This window comes from Toxotes jaculatrix, chromosome 8, assembly GCF_017976425.1.
Source record: "Toxotes jaculatrix isolate fToxJac2 chromosome 8, fToxJac2.pri, whole genome shotgun sequence".
NCBI classification, from domain to species: Eukaryota; Metazoa; Chordata; class Actinopteri; family Toxotidae; genus Toxotes; species Toxotes jaculatrix.
In genome coordinates this window covers 7,434,951-7,460,942 of record NC_054401.1, presented here as the reverse complement: position 1 = coordinate 7,460,942, position 25,992 = coordinate 7,434,951, and the positions used below count along the sequence as shown (strand labels likewise).

Here is a 25,992-nt window from a genome sequence, read left to right as displayed (position 1 = left end):
AGATGGTCGACAGATCTGTTCAGTGCACCCTGGGGGAGGATGTGACTACTGCTGCAATAAAATTACACTAGTCACAAATGACTAGTCTCTTACTAGACAATACCATGCAGCTATTTTTAAGGAAACCTTGATTGACTAGATTATTATGCTTTACAAGGTACATTCAGTGTTTCAGAAACATTTGATGACATTAAATTATCCTTGTTGAATAATTGCTGGGAACTCCAATTTTACACATCCATGTCTCTTTACAAGTCCTGGGGAATACTTCTGCTGTTGTGAAAAAAGGTTGTATAAAACTTTATGTAGCTCCAAGGAAGCTGTGCAAAATCTAATAAACTGCCTGCAGTGATATCACTTGAGGAAACATCGGTGGTGGCTAAAGAAATGAAAGAAATCTTAGTTCTAAATCGGTGCATTACTCTTTTCAGAAGAATAAAATTCAGAGTTAAGTTGTAATCAGTCAACATTTCCACATGACGAGGAACCATAAAAGTGTATCACAGCCGTAATTTCTTTGGGAAATTCTGTTTTCAAGTCCATTTCACTTTCATGGTGTCTAAGCGGTAAAACGGTGTGGGTTGCCAGGTCTAGAGGCAGAAGGGCAGGTGGGTGCTGACAGAGACGGGTGCACAGACACCATGAACAGAGGAAAAGAGCCAAGACCTGCCAAGCATACACAGACACCAGCAAGCCCCCAAATGACACAACATATGGAGTACAGCTGAAAAAATCCCTCCACCCTTCTCCACCCGCTATCATCTCATCCTGTTTTCCTGCCACACAGCAGCTTTGTGAAAAACAGGCACTGTAGCTGTGATAGCAAGTGGAGAATTTGAATATCTATTTTTGTTGCAACGGCAACCATGTTAGGCATCCTCAGAAGACTTGCTAAATCGTATCCCGATTCATACTGCGAGTCCCCCTGTTGAAAACATCTAATTCTGTATAATAAGTGAATCAGTGACGCTTGTTAGGCAGTAACATTTTTCCCTGCAGTATCAAAGATGGTGAGGTGATACCTGAACACTGCCTTCTTGTGAAGACGGAACGTGTATGAGAATTCAGAACAGCAGCATCTGACTGCTGTAAGGTTTATTTGTGATGTGTGTTTCTCTTGATACGATCAATATAGTCGATGTGTTGCCCTCTACAACTGCTCTCCAGCTCTCATTAATGAGACACAGGCTAATTACCACCCAGACCACCTTCCACCCCTTCATTAAAGGCATGCCCCTTGTCTGCAGGCCAAAAAGAAGACAATGCAAGGAGTACTTGACCTTGACTTTCCATCACTCCACTTGTGTCAAGGCAGGTTTCAGTGAGAAGAAAAAAAAACTTTTCTGCTTTTCTTTACTAGCAAAAGAAATATTTGTCTGGTTTTCAGTGAGATGATGATGGAATCAAGGCATGGCAGCAATCTCCCGGATCAGCCATCACAGCCTATGAGCTCTCTGTCTATTTCTCTCTTCCTTTCAAGGCTTATTTTTCCTGTCCAGGCTTTATTTTCTTCCCCCCCTCTGTGCCTGTTTCCCTCACTCTGCCACATGGTGCAGCTCCATTGTAAAAGCCTCCAGAACTTTGCCACCCACCACACCAGCAGCATGGCTATGACTGCAGGGCATGTCCAGATGCTCAGATGATCAGACTGGCGTTACCACCAGGCTCTACACCCACGGATGTTTTGCTGATTCTCTGGGTGTCACAGCTGGCAAACGCGTGCTCCTGACTTTCCATCAATGGAGCATTCGGACCTGATCCAGGTCTAAGTAACTTCCTCCCTGCTGACTCGCTCACAGGAGTTCACCACCTCCTCTGCAGAATCAAAAACTGGATTCATCCCTAAATCTTTCCTGAACCCTGAACTTTAGAGTTTTACACATGATAAGTTACATAACCATGATAATGCCCTCGGCAGTTGATGCATTCAGTGCAAGACAACACTATGACCAATTACATTATTCATCACCGATGTCCTTTGTACAGGAAAAACACCTGTCACCCCCACAAACACATGGATCAAATGGCATAGGATGGGTACATGGATTCCTCTATATGAGGCCTGTGGGCTCATTCAGTGTATATACAAGCCGGCCTTAGCAGTTCCCTCAGTCATCTGAGGAGAGAGAACTGCTGTTCTCTCACGGCTATTTCCAGCTGATGTCTGAGTGAATGGTGCTTCAACTTTTTCAACCTGCTGTCTCAGCTCGCTGTGACCATAGCAACCACAGAAACCACAGCAAGGGAAATATAAACATATAATAATAATAATATTTAAGAGCAGATTTTACTGTATTTTTATCAGCAGATTAAGGAAGTCTGATTATCTGATGTGGGCCAATAAACAACATTAGTAAGCAAAATTTGCCATATCAATAGAACTATGTTGCAAACCATTTTCTTGGTTAAGCTACAACCTGCTCTATTCAGCTGCATGATGAGATTACACTTGGTGGATATGAGCAGTCTGTGGCGTATGGTACAAGTTGTTAGAAGGATGCCACCGCCGTGGCGTTGCGCCCCGCTGCTGCTACAGAACACTGACGTTGCCAGATGGCAGACACAGCAGCCGCTTGCTGTCTGAGAACACCTTTAATCTCCAGTAGAGCACCAGCACTGAACTGAAATCTTAAAGTCTCACCTGGAAAAAGGCCTAGCCTAGGTACTGCAATGTACAGTAGTACATAGTAAAAAAATGAAATCCTGTAAAAGCAGAAAACCTTAAACTACGCTGAGGAAGAGGAGCAGAAAATCACCTTGCTGATTCTATGACCACTGCCTTATTTGTTATTATCATTATTGTTATTATTAATAATAATAATAATAATAATGATAATATTATTGTTGTTGTTGTGAAAATAATGAGAGAGCCGCTATGCTTCTGAAACAATATGAGGCTCAGACAGTGGTGACTGAGTTGGGTTCCACCTTCAAGGAAAAGTAATTAGGGACTCCTGATGGAGACGGTACGCCTCGGACACATAAATTCAATGTGTTGGAGGAAAAAGTCAGGAAAACATGCAGTGTGAAGGTAATAAGCTGCAGTAAAATACACAAATGATTTGAAGTGAAGAAAGTATACAGTGGAGACTCTGAAACTATAAACTGACTCTTATAATTAGTTCATCAGACTTAAACCATACAGTAGAGCTGCATGTGGATTTGGCACACGTTAATTTGCTGCTAGCTTGTCAGAATTTGCTGCTGAGCATCATGGGAATTAGGGTGATGCCTTTTGCTTGGATAGCAAAAACACTGTGAGGAAGACACCAGCGTTTATTCATCATTGCTTGTCCCCCCTCTTTCTCTTGACTAGCTTGCTTGGGTTTCCCGGCCTCTGTAGAACCAGACGCAGCTAATTAATCCCTGACGCTGAGCCGAGCGTGGGGAGATGGTCTGGGACAGCGCCACGTAAAATGGAATCCACAACATCGAAATGAGGCCTGACAGGTGACTGTGTCCCCAAATGCAAGCCACTGTATGCATGCTGGAACCAGCCACATTTGTTTAGGATATCACAAGCAATATTTGCTGACTGCTCCTTTTCCTAATGAGTATGGAATTTAAAGGAGCTATCCTGGTGGTGTCGTTGTTAATTATACTTTAGGCCTTCCAGTGTTCTGTAGTCACTTTTTTTTCTTCTTGTTTTGGAAAGCCTGGAGAGAGGGACAGATTGCAAGCAACAGTCTATGTTCGGTTAGTTAGAAGATGAGAAAGGCAGGCTCCAAAAAAAAAAAGCCAAATTAATTGTTGTCTCAAATCGCAGGCTCAGCATGCCTCGTGCAGGCAAGCCTCTATAATGAATGTTGTATGAACAGGAGATGAATTGGAGGGCTTGCTAATTTGGTAACGTGGAAACAAATGGGTTGCTTCCTCCTGTACACAATCATTCTCTGTCATTTTTTTGTAGATATCTCCCTCAGTGTGTATTTTGATCATTTCTTTCTCACCAAAACTGTTGCTCTTTATGTGTGTATGTGTGTGTGTGTTTGTGTCTCTCTCTGTTCCTCCTCTCGTTTCCCTTGCTCCCTCTGCTGATTGGTATTTGTGCTTTAGAGGTAGCATGAGCTCAAAGAGTTCAGTATCCACTGTCCACAGTGGTGAGACGAAGAATGGGGTAACAGCAATGAAAGAGTCGAAATGTGAAGGAAAAGACGCCGGAAATTCATTAAAAAGTTACCACATACCAGTTTATTCATGATGGGTCATTTTCATTAAAATGAATGTTGCCAGAATCCTGTGCTCTTATCTGTCTAAAACATGAGGTTGCTAGAGATAACAAGATTTAAAAAAAAAAAAAAAAAAACTACCTTGATTACCCTGTTTTTAAGCTTCCATTGTCACTGTAAATCATTATTATTACACACATACTTAACAAATAATTTTCCTTAAACTGTGTTATGTGCCAGGGTTTCTGTGTCATTTGTGTGTCACTTTACAGTCTAAAGCCTCAGTGGTGTACTTGGTCTCAGTGATCGATCCTCTTTATTGTTTACAGTATGATACTAGTACTAGTACTACTGGTTTTCCACCTATAGTCATATTGCCTTATCTTATAATGAACATAAGAATTAAACATATGGTTGTAGATTTACAGAACCTTCATTATGTGCTCTTGTTCTAGAGATGACAAAAATGCTTTGGTACCAATATACTATATCTCCTTTGCCTTTAGCTGCTGGTGACTCCTAGAGAATTCGTAGCACTACTAAACACAATAAAATAGCAAATAAAATGTCTGTAATTCCCAACTACCAATTCTGTTGCAGTCTGCAACCTCAGTATCAGAGATGGGTGTCCTGGAGATACACTAACATGCAAAACAAATGCACAAAAACATATTAAAGATTGCAAGGGTGCATATACTCTCACAGTTTATCTCTCTCGACTCATACATAAAAACATGCACGCGTGCACACACACACACACACACAGAAACGCCCACACACAACCACTGGAAAAGACACTCTGGCAAATACTGTTTACTGATATGCGGATTGGGTTTAAGAGCGGAACGCTGAGCATTTCAATCTAAACAGTAAACACTCTTAATTGGATTGTGTGCTTATGTGCTTTGATGTGAATCCTCTAAGGACTGTATATTATTAGGCCTAATTGATTCTGATACATATTTACACGAGTTTAGAAAATTAGTCCAAAACAAATGCGAGTGGTTTCATCATAATTCTAATAGCGCTGCATTACATGCCACCTTTGGGATGGAACAACCATTATTGGAACATTGCGCCGTTGCGGTGTCAGAGTTCACTGGTCATTTGGCAGTCCGGTGAGGCTGCTCGGTCTGTGTCAACATCTTGTGGAAATGACACCGCAGACCTCCCGCTCGTCACAAATGAGGCCCAGAGGGGGTTGTGGGAGGTGAGCAAGGGGGCTCACCATCACCCTGAGGTTGAGAGGTGGAGCACTGATCCTCTGTTGCTGACCTCGGATACTGTCACCTGCCTCCAGAGGGTGTGTGTCAAGTGATTCAACCTCGTCCACATGGTAGATAGATGGTCTAGAGTCCCTAGAAATGTCAGCCAGCCAAAGCAAATACAGTTGCTTTACCGATGGACAAACCACCACCACAGTGCATATTAGACGGTTTGAGGGATGTAGAGAAATCCACAAGTCAAATAGCAAAGTTCAAGACAAGTCTAGTCCATCTTTAACAATGTACATATGCTCTTCAAAGTGCAGGTGCAGAGGATTAGGTTGTAGGAGTAAGATGATTGAGGGTTGGTGCCACTTTTTGGCATAACTCTCCCCTGGGTGACACTGTGGTGTGGAAAGAACATGAGCTCCTTGGCCAAGTGGGCATTCACATCTTTGGCTTCACATCACCTGCAATTTGAATTCCATTACTTGCTGTGCCACACTTCAAATAAAGCTCGGGCCTATTAATTACCAAAGTATGGGTTCAGGGTAAAGGTGAATGTGCAATTACAGAATTAAATCAAGCCCCCGTTTAGCTTGTCAGTCCTGACAGAAATAATTTGGGTGAATTATTAAATGCTTCCACTGCTCTCAGCTGCTTCATTGTCGGCTCAGACATACCCAGCTGTAAGATTCCAAGCTTTGCTCCTTTCTCTCTCAAATAAAACTATTCATTTTTAAAAATTAGTCTTGAACTGTACATTTACGATAAACAAAAGAAAATTTACCCACAGTTACTGCTGAAAGTTTCCAAATATTTTCTGTGTTCTTTGAGCCGTTTAACAAAAGAGGTCAAGCTTAATGGGATCATTATGAATTTGTGGTGGTTGTGGTAATCATGCGGAAATTATATATCACTTTCACGGTTTTAGGTCTAGTGAATTACAAGTTTTAATTAGCTACCTGTTTCGCTAATTGCTACCTGTTACCTAATTTAAAGTTCTAAGGTGAGGAGCTGGGAGCCTATGCAAACTTTTCTTTTGCACTGAACCATAAATATTTGCATGGCCCTTATCCCTGCTGCCCACACTGTTATCTTCTAAATGTGTGTTTCACTTCACTAAAATGAAAAGTAAAAAAAATGTTTTAGTTTTGCTGTATTCTGCTTCTAGCAAGCATTTTAACTAATTGCTTGTAATGAAGCAATTTGCCAGTGGCTGACTGGTTTCAATGGTTAAGTTTTGGTCTCTGTGACAACCAGCTGTCTGTAATTAGTAAATCAAGCCAGGGTGAGGTTTTGGGTGGCCAGAGTGGCTGCAGAAGAAGTCAAGAGTGGTAAGTGTTTCAGTGATTGCATTGCCATGAAGTTTATGCTGACATAACTGCAGGGATGTGTGTAGCTCTGGTGGTTTTTCTCAGGTATTTTAAACCTGAATGTCTCCTGTGGCTAAACAACACATCGTAGCTGCACCGGCACTGTGCTGTTTGGGTTACACTGTTTGTTTTCTTTTCCAGCGCCATTGTGCTTCACTCTGTGTCAGCTGGAGGTGTGTATTGTGCTAAAACAGCAAGAGGTGTGTACTACGTTTTGATTGATGTTACTGCTTTCTTATAATTAACAATTAGCAGGTGTATTTGACATTTCGCAAAAAAAAAATCCAACAACAACACAAACAGAATAAATACAGTTTGTTTTTACTTGTGCATTTTGTTCTGCTGTAGCCCGCGCTGCTGCCTTGGGTTTGGATTATCCTGGAGTCCATGGAGCCCCTGATTTTTACAGACCAGCTCACCATGCGATGCACCCCGATACGATGCCAAGACTTCAACCTTATGAAAACTATGATCCTGAATGGTATGAGACTCAAGCTAACATGCCCTCCTACAGACAAAATCAACCAGGAGTGAGATCCTTACATGACAGAGCATATAAACAAGCTTACCCCAGGAGTTCTGAATCCACATTTCTACTGAACCATAGCATTTACATCCCAGTTCAAAGTCAATTCACCATCAACCAAGAGCTCAGCTTTCCCAGAGGACAGCCAGTCAGTAACCCCAAGTCCAATTTTGAGGAGGTCAAGCATGTTGCCCCACCAACACAGGCTGAAGCCCCAGGCCAGTCTGACCTTGTGAAATGGGATCCTCAAGGTCGCAGAAAGCCGCTCTCATTTGTCTACAATAAGCATGACCTTGTTGTTGATGAATCTGTCCCAAATAGACATGGCATGTCTCTGAGTGGACTCCCCCTGCCCCAAAGCAGGGGTCGTGGCACTTACCAAAAGGGTCTAGCTGGATTTGGCCTGGAAGGAGCAGTTCCTGTCCTCGCTTCATCTCGTTTCCCCAAAAAAGGTCATGTCAGAACGATGACTAGCCAAAGTCCTGTGTTTGGTAGACAGGAAAGGATTAGGCTCCCTGACCATCTTGCTGAGTCCCTGCACAGAAACCTCAATGTCAAACAGTTTGTTTAAGGTACCCCTGTTCTTAGACGTCTGATAAAAACCAAAATCAGACAGAATGAGTTCTTAAACAAAAGGGTCTGACATGGAGCTCAGCTGTCTTGTCAAATAGTGTCCCTGTGAGGAGTTCTTAAAGCATTTTGTAAAGCAAAGCAATGTGATTTCAGAATCCGTTTGATTTTCTCCAACTTCTACTGAACAAAAGAGTGTCCAACTTCTCTGTGTACAAGCTCCTGCGCTGTTTCTTCCTCACTTGGATCTTTTAAACAAGACAAACATACATTCCTCTTTGAATATAAAATTTACAAATGATTATAATTCTCAGTGCTGCTTCAGTGCTTTTTTTTTTTTTCTCTGCACCTCATCACAAATGTCTCACTGAGGTCTGGATGTTACCAGAGTGCCATCTGTTGGTTCTAATGGGTACATATCCTTTTGGCTCACATTGTTATACACAGGTGCTGCTTAATAAAAGGTCAGCCTTTGACAAATCCCTTAATCTGTTTACAATCTGTTATCTGCAGGTACTACTACTGGTTATGTTAATTTCTCCAGTGCTCAGTGATGCCATGTTTCACTGGGGTTCTCACATTTTTATTAGAGAAAATGAGGTGTTAAAAGGCAGCTTTACATTTTGAAGTTGGGTAACTGTAAGCAAATATATAAAAAAAAAAAAATTGTGCTTGAATCCTTTTTCCAAAGAAGAGCAGAATCCAAAAGCACAAGTAGATTCTCTACACAAGATTAATTGAAGAAAAGCTTCATGTCTACACCTAGCTTTGATTTCTCACTGAAAGAGAGTTTGAGGGTGTGAAATGGTAGGCAGGTAAGGTTATCCACTGATCGACCCATAAATCAATCAGTCAGTGGCCAGAAAGTGAGTCGGTTATGAGCACTCATCCAGAACGCGAACAAGGAAATGAGTGACAGAACAAAGTAAAGCAATCAGCTGTTTATGGGGAGTGGGAAGAAAGGCGGTCAAGAGTGGCCATACATCATAAAGGATGTCAGGCTGGGCAGAAAAAGGGAGAAGCAGCAGCAGACTGTGAGTATAAAGCCTACCTGGAGACCACACATGGTTGTGTCAGGCTAAATTCAAAACCTAGAAATAGAGTATATATTGCATAAATTACTTTTCTCTCAGAGTGCCACACGAACCACAAAGTGAATGGCAAAACAGCTCTAAAAAGGTTTTCAGCCGCTCTAACTGTCGTGATTGCCATGCACACACTTTCTATGACACGCAGTTGTTCACCTCTTTACCCGCGATCAATGACTTAATGGTCCCTGGTGCAGTTTGAAAAAGAAAGACAAAAGTGAGGGCAGGTAGGAGAATCACCTGTGCATAAAGATCTGGGCTGTAGCAACCTAAGATGAACCTGGACTGCTTCCAATATACCAAGCGCATATTGCTGGCAGCTCGAAGGGTTGATGTCACAACGCTCAAGACAGAGGGTTTGTTATCATTAAGTGAGTGACAAATAAATCTGACGTCTCTCTACATTTGAATCTCTCCCTTGAAATACAGTTTAACTCAACATTGTCAGAGGAAATGAAACCACACATGGAGAGCAGCATAACCTAGTAAACCTGGTAAATGGACACATTTCATTTAAATTTCATGAGCTGACTGTTTGTCTGTGGTAGCTTTTGTTTTACTTGGACGAAAAACATTAAAAACTAACTACCTACACAGGGTGATAAGAACAATATTCAGATGTTAGATAAAATGCAATCTAATTCAGAAGCCACACAACAAATAGTGTTGCTATAAAGTTTATATGGTGGACCCTTTGCTGAGCGATTGTCAAAGGGGATTTAGTTTAACTTTACAGTGATTTTAGAGGCCATATTTTTTGGTGGTGTACTATTTATGCACTATTTATTGGTTTGTTACTCATTTTCCAGTAAATCACCACCACAACCTACAAATTTTCCAGCCTGCTGGACTATTCTATTGCTATTGCGAGGTGTTAAGGCCCCGAGACAGAGTTAAATCAACACCTCCTTGACAGTCTCAACAAGAATTGAACAGGTATCATCTGTTACAGGGCTATGGTATTGAATTTTATTTCACACATTTTCATTTGCACTCCCCCTGTAATTATATTGCACTATTGAAACATTCACATGCTCAGAGTCTGCTCCTCACTGCCCGTACCACTATCCACTGTGCATGAGGTTTTCTGTTGCCTAGCTTGAAAAGTCAGTGTGTCTACCTGGCAGTAGGCACACTGAGTAGAGTCTGTGCTTTTTGTTATATCTGCCCAGAAAACACGTCTCTCCTTGCCTGAAAAATGTGCAGACTGGCACTGCATTTTTCTTCCCAAGACCTAAACAATGGTTACTTCTGTGCTTTTGAGAGTGGGAGATGAAACAATAAACACCACCAGAATAGCTCTGTAGCTTTCTTAGCAGCCACACTGGGCACGTTTAGCAATGAGCAGCAGCAAATAATAAATAACACTGCAGACCCTACAAACCTGTTTCTGTTTGTTGTTTTCAGTTTATCACTGAATAAAGTTTTAAGTCCTCCAGTTTCATATGTTGGCACTGACTGTGTGCTGGCATTACCGACAGAATCCAACAAAATAGTCCACAGAGCAGTTGAGTTTTTATTTCTGTCAGATTATTGTTCACAGACCAACACAGTAAAAGCTTATAGAGAACAATTTATGGAGAAAGCTGTGCCACCCTTCTGTGAAGCTTGTATAACTCGTGTTGTCGTCTTTAGGCTACAAAGTTTTAGAAGTATTTTCTCAAAAATTAGCTAAATATCTTTAAAAAGTCTAAACATTGGATGTAAGAAGCTTTAAGGTAATCCATGCAGACACAGACAACCCATGCATACTTCATCAGCACATGGTCAAACAGTTGAGAGCTGCATACCTCTTTGTAGAGGTACATTCAAATATTTGTTGAAATGTTTACTTTGACATCATAAGAAGGTGGAGTCCAGGTGACTAGGGGACATACTACCAATAAACAATAATAAATCTATTTCACCAATTTACATACAAATTGCATTGCAACTATAATGGCAAGCTTACCCTTGTTTTCCATTAAAAAAAAGTATTTCAGTGTGCACATAATAAAAGCAAATTCCTGGCAGCACAAAATCTAAAAGAACAGGTGTTTATGTAGGAAAGGAATCTCACCCAAGTCAGCAATAGCATGAGTGGGCATGGGCTCACCCAGCACCACAAAGCTTATCTCTGAGAGACTAAGACACTTTGTACTACAAATATTATGTAACTCACTAAGTTGTACTGTACAGCTCTATTGATGAACCATCTCAGAATTGTTGTTTCCCAACATGTACCCTTTGGTTCAAGCCTAGCACAGCTCTGACTAACTTGTTCTGAGAGGCAGAAAAGTGGTTTGTCGCTTTCAAAATCTATATTAGCCCATAGGCTTTGGGAAATATCAGCACTAATTTTCACTATCTGTTGATGTCAGAATGTGTCAGGGTGTTTCAGAAGTAAACGTGCCACAGTCACCATACACATGTGGTACTTGATGTAACTTGATACACTTGCGTAGAAGGAGCTCGGCAGCAGCATCTTATGCCCTGTGTAGTTGATTAAAGGGATGAGAAAGAAGGAAATGTTTCTGTTACACACATTTAAGGTTTCTTTTTTTTTCTCTTCTCAAATGTTTGTCTTCTTCTTGTGAAATACTTTACACTTTCACTTCTTCAGGCCACTTCAAATACTTCGAATGAAATCGTCCAAGAAGGCACACTTCTGCCAAACTGTCCGTACTAACCTCTGATTGGGGTCACAAGTAGACGTAGACATTATTTTAAGGAGTCACAAGCCTGGGAACCACTGCTCTTGTTCCGTGTAGAAAAATCAAGTTTTGCAAGTCTAGGATACCGACTGTCCTGCAGAAACCACCTAAACTCCTGCAGAGGTCACTGTTTCTGAGATTTAATTTAAACCTGCTGGAGGTTTACAGTCATAAAGCTCAGTATAGGGACAGATAGAACTCAGATCTCATTCATTTAACATAATATTTAAAAGTATGTTCTTTTGAAGGCAAAACTATAATCAAGTGTCAAATTTTATTATGTAATTATGTTCAATTAAAAGCATCACTTCTTCCTCAAATCACTTTTTATGCCGAAATTGGTTACTTATTTTCTTACCAAACATAATAACCAGGATGTTAATTGACGATCCAATGCCTGCAAGGAGCACACATAGTCGCTTTGCCAGACAAGTCACAGAAACAAACAACGCACTTATTGTAATGCACACACCTTGTAAAGCAGCTTTCATTGTCTTCCTTTACACAAGCTCAGAGACTATGGTGGTTAATAAGAATGTGTACATGTACTTGAGTGTCTGTATGGGTTTTGTAATGTGTGTTTCCTCCTTGTGTTCCTCTCCTCTCTCTCTTGTTGTCCCACACAAGGCTCTCAGTGAGCCCACTATAGCCTGCCAGTACAATTGACCTGTGGTAAGGGGGAAATCAATAGTCAATTCCATTTTGCAGCCAGCGTGTGACAGGTACTAGATAGGAGTGGATTGGGTGTGTGTAAGGAGCAGGACCGTGAGTCGGAGATTGTCTGACCCCCTTCTCTCTCTCTCTCTCTCTCTTTCTCTCTCTCTCTCTCTCTCTCTCTCTCTCTCTCTCTCTCTCTCTCTCTCACAGTTCCTCACTGTCTCGCTCGACCAGCCCTGCAAGAGGCCACACTCCTTGGTGTACAACAGCTCAGGGGTATGTAGACACATTACGCATCATCCAGTGGGAAAGCTGAATATGACTAATGGTAGTGATTATAACTGAATCAGAATCAATCTTAAATGCCAAGTACCGTGAGTGCACAGGGAATCTAATTTGTTAAACTGATTCAGGCACATTATAATAGAGACACAGCAACATTCTCATGCATTTGTGTGAATTAAATCCATATGACCGGACACTTTGTTCAGTACATATGCAATCTGCATCCACACACATGTTAGGAGTATAACTGTGATGATAGGAACAGAAAGAAAAGCACATGTACCTACCACATTGCCACTTCTCAGGACATATGGTTTCTCCATCTGGTAGTTCTGATAGTGTGGGCAGCTAGTACTGCACACACACACACACACACACACTGCAGGCTACACGCCAGTGTCAGAAGTAGGTACACATTTTTAGCCATGCTAGCAGTGTGGCTCTAGGGATGGCGGTGTTTGTCTGTCAGTCAGATGGTTCACCAGTTTTTATTATATGACCCACCTTTAACAGGCTGTTGAATAAATTCTTTTTTTTTTTTTTTCTCAGAAGTATCCATCTAAAGGCAAACACTTGTCCTGTTGTCGCTGGCCTGACATTAGTAACAGCACGTAAACATCTGTGACTCATAGTTTTGTGGTTATAGGGCTGATTTGACAACACTGGCGCTGTTGGAATTTTTTACAGCTGCAGTCTGTAATTTAAGTCATTGTGAAACCCTGGGCGCAGTGTGTTCATTTTGACTTAATAGGGCTGAGTGGAGTAGCAGGAATGGCAATTGTTCAACAAAAGGGTGCAGTTAAAGAGTGGACCCTAAATATTTTTTTGATTTGAATGTAGTGAATGCCCTGATTAGCAGAGGCCATCATTACAGCAGTCGTGATTTCAGTCAACTACTGTAATTCTCTGTATAACAGCAGATTGATAGGACACGATATTTCCAGCGGTGGCTAATTTGAGGTTAGTCACATCTCTAATGTGAATAAGAATATCATGAGACGACAGCGTTCTATTAAGTACAGTACAAGAACCGTAATCAAACCCAGCAAAGCTTCATCAGTTCAATATAGCTTTAGGGCCCTCAGCTAATTTTACTGCTCACTGAAACGTAGCATGTAATACCCAGTGGATGGAGAATGCTTCATTCATTACTGCTGATTAGGAAAAAAAGATCAAGCAAAATATGTCAACGCATGATAACCAGTTAATGTATTTTTAATTAGTGCTTGCTTTTCTCTTTCTCACGTTACCTATTCAGAAACCTACCACTGTGTGCATTTAATTCCTCCTCCAGCAGCCTCTTGATTAACAGTTAGCTTCCATTATGTTTTTGAGGGCGGCAGAGTGACCGAGCAGCGATACAGCTGTTAGATTAAAAGTTGAGTGGGTGAGCTCACTGGCTCGCCTCGCGCGCCATTGGAAATGAAGCCTCAGCCAGAGAATCATTTTACAATTTAATAAGCTAATAAATGTGATATGGCAAGTAGTTTCAAGTGCCCTTGGGGGGTCAAAGCACAGTTTACAATCCCATTTAAAAGCTTGTTCTATTACCATGCTGACAAAGGCTTGGACAGGCGCAGAGAGGAAGATGACTGCGTTTTGAGGCAGCCTCCGTGATACAGCAGATCTGCTACTTCAAAGGTCACTCTCAACACAGAGGGGTCAGGCTGAACCAGACTTATTACATTCCTCTAGACGGCTCCCCAGAGTGATATTGTAGGGCATTTGACAGCTGCCATATTAACACCTTGTGGGAAAAGATCATCAAATAAAGTTGAAATTCCTCGGTACCCTCAAACAAGCAAAGGGCAGACACCCCACCTGTGGAGAGACTGACATTTAATTGCCTCAAATTGAGGTTTAATGACTGTTCTCATTACTTCATCAGCAATTACAAAGGCAATACTGTCCTACAAAGGCAAAATTCAGTAATTTCATATTCGATCAAAACTGACAGATTGACATCTATTTTACCATATATAATAATTATTATAGCATCAAAATGTTGGGAAAACGAAATAAAACATCAGCATGGAACATTTTGCAGGAACCACAGAATCGAGTAAAAACCACACAGCTAAGGTTGCTCTGCTAATCTTAGCCAAGGCTAATTCACCAACTTTTTCAACTCTTCTTCTGTAACTGAAAAATCTTTTCTGATGCTCCAGCATCTGAGTAACCGAGTTTGTTGTATCACTTTAATACGGTGTAAACAGAATGGAGAGCAAAGGAAACACCAGTTTCTAGTCTTGCTAAACTAGCCTTAGATTCCCTTCACACTGCCTAAATCATCCTAATCATTCTAAAAGGCATTAAGTTAAAGTTCTGCAGCTTACAGAGCTATTACTCACTTTGGCTAAGAAACCCTTAAACGTCAAACCTGTTTTTTAACCACTGTTTATCTTTGTGAGGCAGAATACCTGTATATGGTAACAGTAAATAAATATCCTAAATATTCAGTGTGAAGACTCATGGAATTTGTTCCAGATTTTTATTGTTTTATTAAACTATTCAACTGTCTTCTTTCAAGAAAGCCCCGAATTTAAACAACCCATGTTTCCTTCCCATAAGTGGGCCCCATCAGTCATGTGTTCCTTCCTGGAAAATAGTGAAGTTTCTCAAATTCAAAACAAGGATGTTGCTGCTTCTGCTGCTGCTTGGCTAACACACACAAATGTCTTCCAATCTGAGCTGCTTTCAGCCACACTGTTTCATCTGGTGCTATCAGGGCTGATGAGAGCCACTCGTCTTTCTGGGCCTGCTGCAGCTGCTGTGTGGTGAGTGGCCACCCTCTCTGATGGCTCTCCTTTATCTTCACATCAAGCGATTTGCTGTTCCTTTCATTTTTATTCTTGTGCTCGATTGAAAAGGGAAACTTTGAAAAACTTGGATGACACAGGTTCAGGCTGGAGAGTTGTATCCTGATCCAGCTCAAGGAGTGATCAAATCAGTTTAATTCAAATTACTGGTCTAATCTGATTTTTTTTTTTGGGCCATTCTCTATTGTACCATTTGTCATCCTTTGCAGTTTCCTGTACAATTTTGCCAGTGTTTTTTGTTTATTTATTTTTTTTAACAAACATGAAATATTAAAGCTACAGAGGATTTTCAAATAATTGGCATTTAAAGAGGAATTCTTAGATTAGATAATCTTTTTAAAACAAGGATACTTGAAGTTTAATAGCCAAAAAGTGTCACATTAAAACTTACTAAGACCTTCTACAAAATTAGACTTTTTAAAACACTAATTCGTTACCTGTATATTTATGCAAGTTATTTTGTAGGTTTTTTCAGCTGTTCTGTCATTGTGATATTCTTCCAAATACCAACAGTGTCACCGTGCGAGTAACATTTTCGTGTTAAGGTATGGAAAGCATGTTTATGAGCCAATAAAAATGAGGATGTGAAACAGATTGCTGTCCTCCTTTTTAGATTTTGGGAGTTTTACAACTGCTGACACAGAAGGTCACTGCATCTCAGCTTGAAGGAACTGTTCTATGATTCATAAATATCTAAATACAAAAAAATTTACTTTTTTTTCACACTTTTTAAAATCCTTATTTGAAGCACAATTGTTAGTGTGAGAAATGACAAAAAAAAAAAAAAGAGGAAATAGTATGAGTTTGTCATTGCACTCTGTGTCAAGGATATTGCCAAATTCTGATAGTGGGTGTTTTGTAACCCTCAACGGGAAAGGAAACAGAGGCTATAGCAAAATAGTTCTTTTCACAGAATGGCATGATTCACCGACACAAAGATGAATCTAGACATGTTTGTATCCATGTACTTGTAAAGTGATAGACCAGTACGCTGAAAATGGCCACTCTCAATTTATACAGTCTTTATGTTAAGCATGCCAAATTGTGTTTGTTGTCAAAATACACTCAAATTTAATAGCATATCTCTTCTTTATTTCTCCCAACCCCCCTCTCTCTCCCTCCCCTTCCCCCAGTTGCCTTTTGTCAGAGCCGCGAGGCAATTACCTATTAGTAGTAAGCAGAAACCGTAAAAAGGAAAGCAGGGGAAAATGGAGGCCTTTATGCACACTCCTGATAAGAAACAGGGAGAAATTCCATTTTCCTCACATTGCTAAATGCAGACTTCACCAAATAGTTGGTTATTGTGGAATGAGGGCAGCGATCTGACTGTGAGTTTTAGTGATAGTTACAAATTATTAAAGTAATACCACCTCGTCTCATTGGGTTTCTTACAATTTGACAGTCCAGACATGAAACTTCTAAAAGTAGAATGTTATTCTAGACCAGAAATAAGTTGAAGTGAATTCTCAATTGTCTGTTGACAATAAAAATGTAGATGTTGCCAACATGTTTTAGCCTAAGGAATAAATAATGGCCTTTAGATTCTTCAGTTTCTCACCAGAGTCAGACAAGATGTTCTCGACCACAGGATGTTTCTCAGTGCTGTGGTATCACATACTGTCTCTATGTTCATATGTGTACTTGAAGGACTAACTTAACGCCAGGTTGAAAAGCAGTGTTTTGCTGACTTCTTAGGGTTAGGGTTAGCTTGTTTCACCTGTGACCAGAGAGGTGTTCTGTTGCACTTGTAAGCACACCTAAGGGTGATGTTGCAGGGTCCCTGGGTACACCTGTACATCACCGTAGCAACGTGAGAAGTTGAACCATTGGAGGTCAACAAACACAAGGTTTTCAGGGCATGCAAAGTTACTCCTTAAGCAGTGAATACTCACATCTGAGAAGCACAAGCTAGCAAAAGTTTGGCTTTTTTTGACAAACATGTTTTCATATGTATGTATACGTAACAGGTTGCAAAATGTCTAAAAGTCACATGTGGGTATGTGTGATCGATTACAACATATGGTATTGCTTCATGTCTTGAAAAAACCTCACTTGTATGTGAAAATGTCTTAAAACCAGTTGGGAAATTTTCACACATACAATGGTGTTGTCATTAATTCACATGAGCTTTGTTGTTGTTCGGCAGCATTGTTGTCCATTAATTTTCTGTTTCTACTTAATTGTTCCTGCACTATTTCAGACTAATACCTGCTTTGTCTTTCCTCCTCCATGGCACAGAGAGACACAGTCGGGCTGTGAAGGCATGTCTGTGTCTTGTTGGTGGTGCTTTGTGAGCCGCCAAGTAGAGTTCGGAGAATTTTGAAGTTTCTTGGTGAGCTCATTTCAACTTCCCTCATACCTGTTCTTATGATGTGATTAATCTAACTCATTCTCAAATTGTTGTCAAAACAAGTTGTTAACTTGATATCAGAAGTACAATATTCCAGAGAATTGCTTCCATCTACTTAACATACAAGCTCCCATCTTCTACTCATTATACATGACCAAGAGCTATGGAGCACATGCCCAACAAGGCTGGCTACTGTCTAACAACTGGCAATTACAATTTCCCTATCTGGTTGGAGGCGTTTTTTTCATTCTGATAGAATAATGTAAGAGGAAATATTCACTGTGTATGAGCAGCGTAGGCAACTTATTTAGTCTGTCTGCAGAGAATTTAAATTTCATTTTGTAACAACTAGGAAATCTTTAAATGTCACATCCTTTGTGTAATCATGCTACATAAATGTGGACCCAAGCTGTCATGAATGTTTTTTTTTTTTTCATTATTCATGAGTGCGTCATGTATCAGTGAACGGGTTTGCTGTGAACATGCTCTGCAAGCAGCTTACACAAACAGCACTGCAGATTTTTTTTACTGTTTCGAGAAACAGCAAATACGTTCCCTAGCTGTCTGTTTATACTGAAATATTATGCATTATGGAGATTGCATGCTTGCTCACATCAGCCTGCCATAGCAAACACTTGAAACACCACGTTGATGATGTCTTTTGAAACATCAGGCGTTATCGCTCTTGATTCCTCCCTTGCACAGTGCAGCATGTTGCTTGAAAGCAATGGCAATTCCAGTATTGTTTTGATAGGGCATGAAAGTTTGCAATTTAAGAATAATGCATTTCATTTTGCATCCCTAACAGGTTTTATCATCATGATATCCATATGGGTGTCAGTGATAGTCATGCTGGTGGCATTTGTGAATGGAGCACGGAATGGTGAGTTGCTCGCAGAGCGAAATAACAAATCTAAATGTACATATTTAACCAGCAGTTAAAAAGACAATTGCTTTTACACCTGCTTTTCCTCTGACATGAATTCTGTCAAAAGTAAATACAAAGCTTTTTAATTTTTAATAACAGTAATAATTTGTGACAGGCTGGGCATACAGATTATCTTCAACATGGCACATTCAAATGAATTTTCTCATTGCTAGAGGATGTCACACAACCATGTGCGAGCATCCAGACGTCCAGCTCAGTGGTGCCTTTGGGGTCACCTGTCACAGCCACCTGTGTCATCAGAAATGACTGCCTTCTGGTCACTGGACAAGATGCTCATATTGAGTGGCGCCTTGGCAACCGTGTTATTCCCAGCCGCCCCGTGGCCAGTGAAAGTGGCAGGGCTTCTGAGGTTGTTATACCAAGCTTCAATCACACCAGCGCATTCCTCACCTGCTGTTTCCAGGCCTCTCCTCCTCAAGTACTGAAAGGAGTGAAGATCACAGCTGGATGTGAGAAAAATTCTTTCACATTTGTTCATTGCTGATCAAATTAACATGCCTGTATCGCTAGTTCATGTGTTACAAATGAACGAACAAAGCAGAAAGAAAGTTTAAGTGTTGTTTTTGAGGAACATTTAACTACTGAGTTGATACTGAAACTTTTTAATCAATGAAGATCTGGTACATTTTAATAGATCTGGATTGGACAAAAACACTGATACTACTAATTCAATTAATTAAGTTGTGAATACAAAAAATACTAAATGCAATCAGACGTTCAAAAACACATAGAAATTCCATACAACCAGCTTCATATAATTTTTCATTCCCACTTGATTGCCATATGATGCATACCCCTGGTCCAGTGTAACTTTTATCTGCCTGTAGATGTATCATTAGTCCCTCAGAACCTTCAATACTAGTGGATCAGATCCACAGACAATGCCATAAAAAAAAAGAATAAAAATAAAAACACATTCACCTTTTCCATCTATAGATCCACCAGAACCACCACAAAACCTCAGCTGTCAGACAAACCTCACCACCCCTAACACCCTGACCTGTAGCTGGGACCCTGGGCAGCAAGAGACCCACCTCCTCACAAAGTACACCCTCCACACCAAGATATGGTAATATTCAGGAATAGGCTGAGACAGTTCCCAGAAAGCAAGCATCATTTCATCATCATTTGTCATGCATGTTCAAAGTGTCAAAATATGTCTGCAAGTTTTCACAACTGTGTTCACCACTTCACAAATTCCTCATTTCAGGGATACAGATGACAACTATGCTTACGAGCCACCAACAGGAGTCCACCAGTATACCATCCCTCGTTCTGGCTTTGTCCTCTTCTCTGAAATGGAGATATATGTGAAGGCGGTGAACGAACTTGGAGAGGCAGATTCCGTTCCTATTACTCTGGAACCCGTCAGTGCAGGTGAGAATTCTTTTCACAGATTGTTTCTGTTGTGCTCAAGCAGGAACCTCCAGCAAATGTCATTTAGTAACTGGCCATTACCAGCTACTCAATAGGAGAACTATATTGCCCCGAATAATCCTTAATTCTACTGCTCCGTTTTTCTTTTCCAGTCTGCTCATCTAATGTATTGCCATTACATTCAAGTCACAGAGCTAAGCATCTGTTTTTTTTTTTTAAAAATAAATAAGAAATGATCACTGAAAAACCCAGAAGGTCGTTTAACAACACTTATGCTGTATTGAAGGTATTTTCAGAATCCTCAGACACTTCTAACCACCTGGATGAAAAAAATATTCCATCTGTTGCAAATAAAACAAGATTTTTAACCTATTTCCCAACTTGCCACATATATACGTGTATATTTTCTACCCAGGTATTTGGAAATTACAGATCACCTTGCTAGTTTTGTGTGACACAAGTAAAATATGAACCTGACATTTTGTATGAAAATAGAAAATAATGCAATATAACATTTTCAGTAGAGGATATAACTGAAAACAAAGCATGCTGATTTTGTGTATCTTTGTTTTCATGTCATACAAATCAAACAAGAGGGCATTTCCAGGAACTGTCTTTGTTTGGCTTAAAAATGTTTTTATCATTCAGTAGACAGAACATTTTTCCTTGTAGAAAGAGCTGTTTCTGAGGATTCTGGAAATCACCTTCAGAAAAGCTAAAAGTGTTGTTGAACAATCTGCAGAGATTAGAGCTAAACTAAAAACAACTAGAGAAAATCCAAATTACATGGGGTACATGCTTTATGGAATGTTTTATTTCAGCTAAGTTTGACCCACCCAAGATTGTGAAGGTTGAAGCAGTGTCTAAAAGGTATGGCTGCCTAAAGCTGAGCTGGAGCTTGTCGCAGCAACAGGCCTGGATGCGTAACTACCCAATGAACCTGGAAGTCCGACTTAAGACTGCTGACAGTAGTCAATGGAGTGAACAACCAGTGAGTGCAAAGCAATCCAGTGTGGATATTAACTGAAAGCTTAGTTCATTAACTTTGGATGCAGTTGTTGTAATTGCCCATATGGCTGTGAGCACCCATATGGCTTTATGAACTGTCTGAAGTTAATCATGTATGTATGTGCCTGGAGTCATATCTGTATATTTTGTGTGCCCTGGACATAATGGTAGATCCTGGTGAGTCGGGCTAGACCAACCAGACCTGTGGACCAGTGTCGCCTGCTCCACGGGACTCAGTATTTTGCCCAGATTAGAGTCCAATACCAGCAGAGCCCATGGAGTGAATGGAGCAGCAGCCAGTCTGGAGTCACCTTAGAGAGTGGTAGGACTCAGATCAATTCAGAGTGACATAATCAGTCGCTCTGACATTTTCCAATCTGTTGCCTTTTCCATTTTCTGCTCTTTTCAATATATGCTAATGTCATGTTCTACATCTCCCATTGCGTTACTCTATAGTCCAGCCTGAATTGATGTATTGAGTTTAGCCACACACAGTAGCAGTGAATCCATGGACCTGTCTTTTATAGAAAAGTTCTACTTTGTAAGGAGTGAGAGGGGAAATGCAGGGTTCTGACACGCTTCGAAGCTGACAGCCATCTCTTCTTTTTCAGCTCCCACTGGACGCCTAGACTCGTGGATGAAGCTATCAGGGGACCACATGCACAAACACAACATACACTTGTTTTGGAAGGTGCACACATCACACACGTTGCTTGACACCTGTCACAAACTGATGGTATTTTCTGTTATAGCTCTGGCTGAGTGTGTGAGGTCTGCCTTTAAAATGTCTTGTCTACTTTTTTTTTTTCTGTTTTAGCCATCAAAACAATTCCGTGCCAACAGCCAAAATGTGTCATATATTGTCTCAGTGCAAAAACTGCCAGGTGAAAAGGGAAAGGTGTGCTCTACGATGGGGAATTACTGTAGATTCCAGCTTCACAAAAAAGCAAAGAAAGTGTATCTGACCGCTGTAAATGCAGCAGGGAAATCCTTACCCACTGAAGTTCGGATTTACCAAACTAAAGGTAAAACTGACATTTTTTAACCTGCTTAAACTAGTTTAGAAAATGGCTCCTTTATGATACAGAATAATATATTTTTCCCATAATGCGCATAACGTGTTTGTGATTGCAGCTCTTACGGTGATATCAGACCTCGCAGCCGTTCCATGTGATGACGACGCCCTTCTGGTCCAGTGGAAAAACATGGATATTTCAAGTGTCACTGGTTATGTGGTTGAATGGAGTCCCTTGTTAAAAACAGACCTCTCCCTCACCCAGTTTGAAATTGCAGGCAGAAACCAGTCCAGCCTCATTATAACAGGTATGTTTTGTATTATTTATGTACTGCAGAATTTTAAGGTCTATGTGCTTCTTATTTAACTCACCATTTTGTGGTTTTCCTAATCTGGTGCTTATCCTTTATCACGAGAATTCAAGCAATCACGCTTATGCAAGATCTTCTTTTTCCTGTGCACACCCTGCCTGTACACACTGTTAGGAGCTTATGAGCACTGATTCACTCTAACCTCTTCGCTCTCATCAATAGGAAGCTTTGAGCCCTACAAGCCCTATGAGATCTCTGTGTATCCTAGGTTTAAGGATGGGATAGGCCTTCCTCAGACTGTTAATGCCTACTCAAGACAAAAGGGTAAGTCACCAAAGACACCAGGGGAATCACACAAAGAGCAGGCAGAGGTGTGAGAGTCAGACTGCCTCAATTTTGAAGAAGTGAGAAAAGAGTTTGCCACATGAGTAAAAAATATATGTATTGTGCAATCTGTCTGAAGCATCTGATATGTGACGGAATAATGCCCTCTTGTGGATCTAAATGAATACTGATTTTTGATGGTCTTAAGGTTTCAGGTCATAATCTTTATTGTGTTAAAATTACAGTGTTAAATCTTAAGCTCATAAAGTCACTGTAACTGTGATAATTAATCATTATTAAAGTAATCATTTCTTTTTTAAAGCTCCCTCAATGGTTCCAAAAATACGAATCAAAAAGACTTGGCAGTCACACGTTGAGCTTACCTGGGATGAAATTCCATTAGACCAAAGCAATGGAATTATCCAGAGCTACAAAGTCTTCTACTGGGGTGAGAAGGGACCCATTAATGGTAGGTGAAATACCTAAATGTTGCTTTTCTAGAACTTTTTTTTAATTAACTTTTATGATACTATTCAGTGTCTGACTTTTCTTTCAGTTGTGAATGCTGACCTGAAAGAGAGAAAGGTGGTCCTGAAAAACCTCAACACTGAGTCTCAGTATGAAGCCTTTATGATGGTTAGCACCTTTGGTGGGAGCCTAAATGGGTCACAGGTTCATTTTCAAATTGAGCCATTTGGTTGGTATCATTATTTGCTAGTAGCTATTTGGAAACATGAATAAAAGAACAAGAGAGTGTGTAACCTCACATCAGATATTTAATTGAGAATATGTATTTCTCTCTTCTCAGATGCGGTTACTATTGTGATGATTGTAACTGCATCTGGTATTGGACTGTCGCTGCTGACCATTTTCATAGTTTTGACTTGTTACTCCAACCACAAAAGGTGAGATCACTGCTACACTGGATTAAGCTGTGAAGCTGTAATACCCTTCATTCTCAACACATTTCTTTTCTGTTCTTCTATTCCCAGGCTGAAGGGGCGTTTTTGGCCAGCTATTCCTGATCCTGCTAACAGCAGCATCAAGAGATGGACGTCAGAATCATCAGAGGTGCGGAAAGATTAACCTGTGCAAGATAAAATAGTTTTATGCGATAAGGCCCCATTAAGGTTAAAGCTGCACTTCTCAATAACTTTATATAAACAATGGATCATGTTTTTGTGTGTCACATGAAACGTGTTGCTAGCGGTGACAAACCCACAAACAATTATCATCTGACTCTGCAGTTACTTTCAGTTCTGTGGAGTTTGCTTTTACAACCAGCAAATAGACACGTACCCTTCCCACAGGAGTTGGTGAAGACCAAAGCAGAAACAATTAAGGCAGCTTTAACTAACATACTGTATATTCGTGAAAATGTCATGTAATACATGAGATTGAGGCACTGATGACTAATTTGTTTTCTTTTGGTAGGATACACATCCGGCCTGGGACAGAGATGAGCCAAATCCAATATACCTGTCCCACCTCAGCTTCCTGGACCTGCCAATGAAACTGAGCAAACAGGAGGATGATCTTTGGTTAAACAGTGCAGAGGAAACCAGTGACCTGGGAGAGTCCATTTGTGGCTCACCGTTCATCCCTGGCTACTCGGGTTCAAACAGCGAATCCGTTCCCTATGCCACTGTAATCTTCTCTGGCCCATGCAGCAGCCCTCCACCCAAAGAGCCTCACGTCTACCTGCGCTCTGAGTCCACACAGCCACTCTTGGAGACTGAAGAGACCTTCAGTCCAAAGTGCTACCAGAATATCACATGTGATGGGATGCCAAGAGGGCAGTGTTTTTTTGGACCGTGCCATGATGTAGCCGAAGAGCGAGCAGACCCTGAGGTTCTCTGGGACGACTTTCCTTTCCTACGAGCATTAGCCATGAATGCTACCCAGGATGACTAAAAGTTCTTTTGATTATAATAACTGCTTTGCAAGATATTCATGTAGATCAGAGTTTGTGTAATGAGTTGATTGTGATAAGTTGATCGTAGTTGAGCGATGTGATAAGTTGGGTGTAGCACACAGCTGTAAAATACGTGCTAGATTTAATGCTAAAAATCACTTAGAAGTTTAATGATCATGTTGTTCATGTTTTGCCTGTAGCATGCTTTATAGATACATCACCTCTTCATAAAAAAAATTTGAAGAAAAAAAGAATATTGTTAAGATGACATTGTTGTAGGTTATACATTCGCAGAGCACTTTGTTAGGAAGCCCTGTACACCTACTTACTTATGCGATTTTCCAATTGGCCAAACATACACACGTAAAAAAAACATAAAATATAGATAGGCTACTGTAACTCATACAATTAACTCTTTACGACTGTGATGAGCAGAAAAGCATCTCACAGTGCACAACATGTCGAACCTTGAGGAGGATGGACTAAAACAGCAGAAGACCACATCAGGTTCAACTCGTGTCAGCCAAGAACAGAAATCTGCAGGTTCATCAAAATGTGACAGAGGAAGACTGGAAACGTAGCCTGGTCTGATGAATCTGGATTTCTGTTGAGGCTGCAGAAATCCAGGACCCAAACTACTTTGGGTAAACAATCGAGGATGGTGGTGATGATGTAATAATGCAGGGAGTGTTTACAGAGTATTGCTGCTGACCACGTGCATGTGTACTTCAGTGGCCTCCCCAGTCACCAGATCTGAATCCAATAAAACACCTTTGGTATGTGGTAGAATGGGAGATTCACAGCATGAAGGTGCAGCTGATAAATCTGCAGAAATTATGAGATGCAATCATGTCAATATGGACCAGAATCTGGAAGGAATGTTTCTTAACATCTTGTAGATGAAGAACTGAGGCTGTAATGAGAGCAAAGGAAGGCTCTACATATTGTATGGTGTACAAGAAAGTGCTTGGTGAGTGTATGTGAATGTTCTCAGAAATACTTACATTTTGTGCGAAATGGACATAGTTTAAACACTTTCTTTGAATAAAAATATGAAACCTTATAAAGTCAGAATGGTGGTTTTCCAGCTGACTGCTCATTCACCGCTATACCTCTACATTAGATGTTTACGTAAAAAGTTGTCTCCTGTGACTAATGGAAGTGATTTAAAATAGAAGCAGAGTAGGCTGCAGTTTTCAATCATCACTCAACAAAGCAGCCTGGGGTGAGACACTTTTTGGCAAAAGGTTTTTCGACCAAATCAGTCCTCCGTGATTTTTTTTCCCACTCTCTATTTTTTTTTTTTTTTTAATAGATCCAACAACTTTATCAACTTAAACAGGACCCTGACACAC

At 40.5% G+C, this 25,992-nt stretch overlaps 2 protein-coding genes across 2 annotated transcripts; both read left to right on the top strand.

Moving 5' to 3' along the window:
• Positions 1-6,701: 6,701 nt before the first annotated feature.
• LOC121186292 lies at positions 6,702-8,279 on the top strand. The gene is made up of 3 exons (XM_041044981.1): positions 6,702-6,711; positions 6,892-6,950; positions 7,099-8,279. Exon 3 carries the CDS (start codon positions 7,176-7,178, stop codon positions 7,845-7,847), a length of 672 nt encoding a protein of 223 aa, XP_040900915.1. The 5' UTR covers positions 6,702-6,711; positions 6,892-6,950; positions 7,099-7,175; the 3' UTR covers positions 7,848-8,279.
• A 6,931-nt stretch (positions 8,280-15,210) lies between these two features.
• Positions 15,211-25,700, top strand: csf3r (colony stimulating factor 3 receptor (granulocyte)). The gene is made up of 17 exons (XM_041045001.1): positions 15,211-15,346; positions 17,627-17,720; positions 18,547-18,621; positions 18,840-19,136; positions 19,624-19,756; positions 19,898-20,064; positions 20,886-21,055; positions 21,244-21,394; positions 21,684-21,763; positions 21,890-22,097; positions 22,207-22,395; positions 22,621-22,722; positions 23,045-23,191; positions 23,279-23,419; positions 23,531-23,627; positions 23,715-23,793; positions 24,157-25,700. The coding sequence occupies exons 3-17, from the start codon at positions 18,558-18,560 to the stop codon at positions 24,634-24,636; spliced, it is 2,505 nt and encodes an 834-aa protein (XP_040900935.1). The 5' UTR covers positions 15,211-15,346; positions 17,627-17,720; positions 18,547-18,557; the 3' UTR covers positions 24,637-25,700.
• Positions 25,701-25,992: the final 292 nt, after the last annotated feature.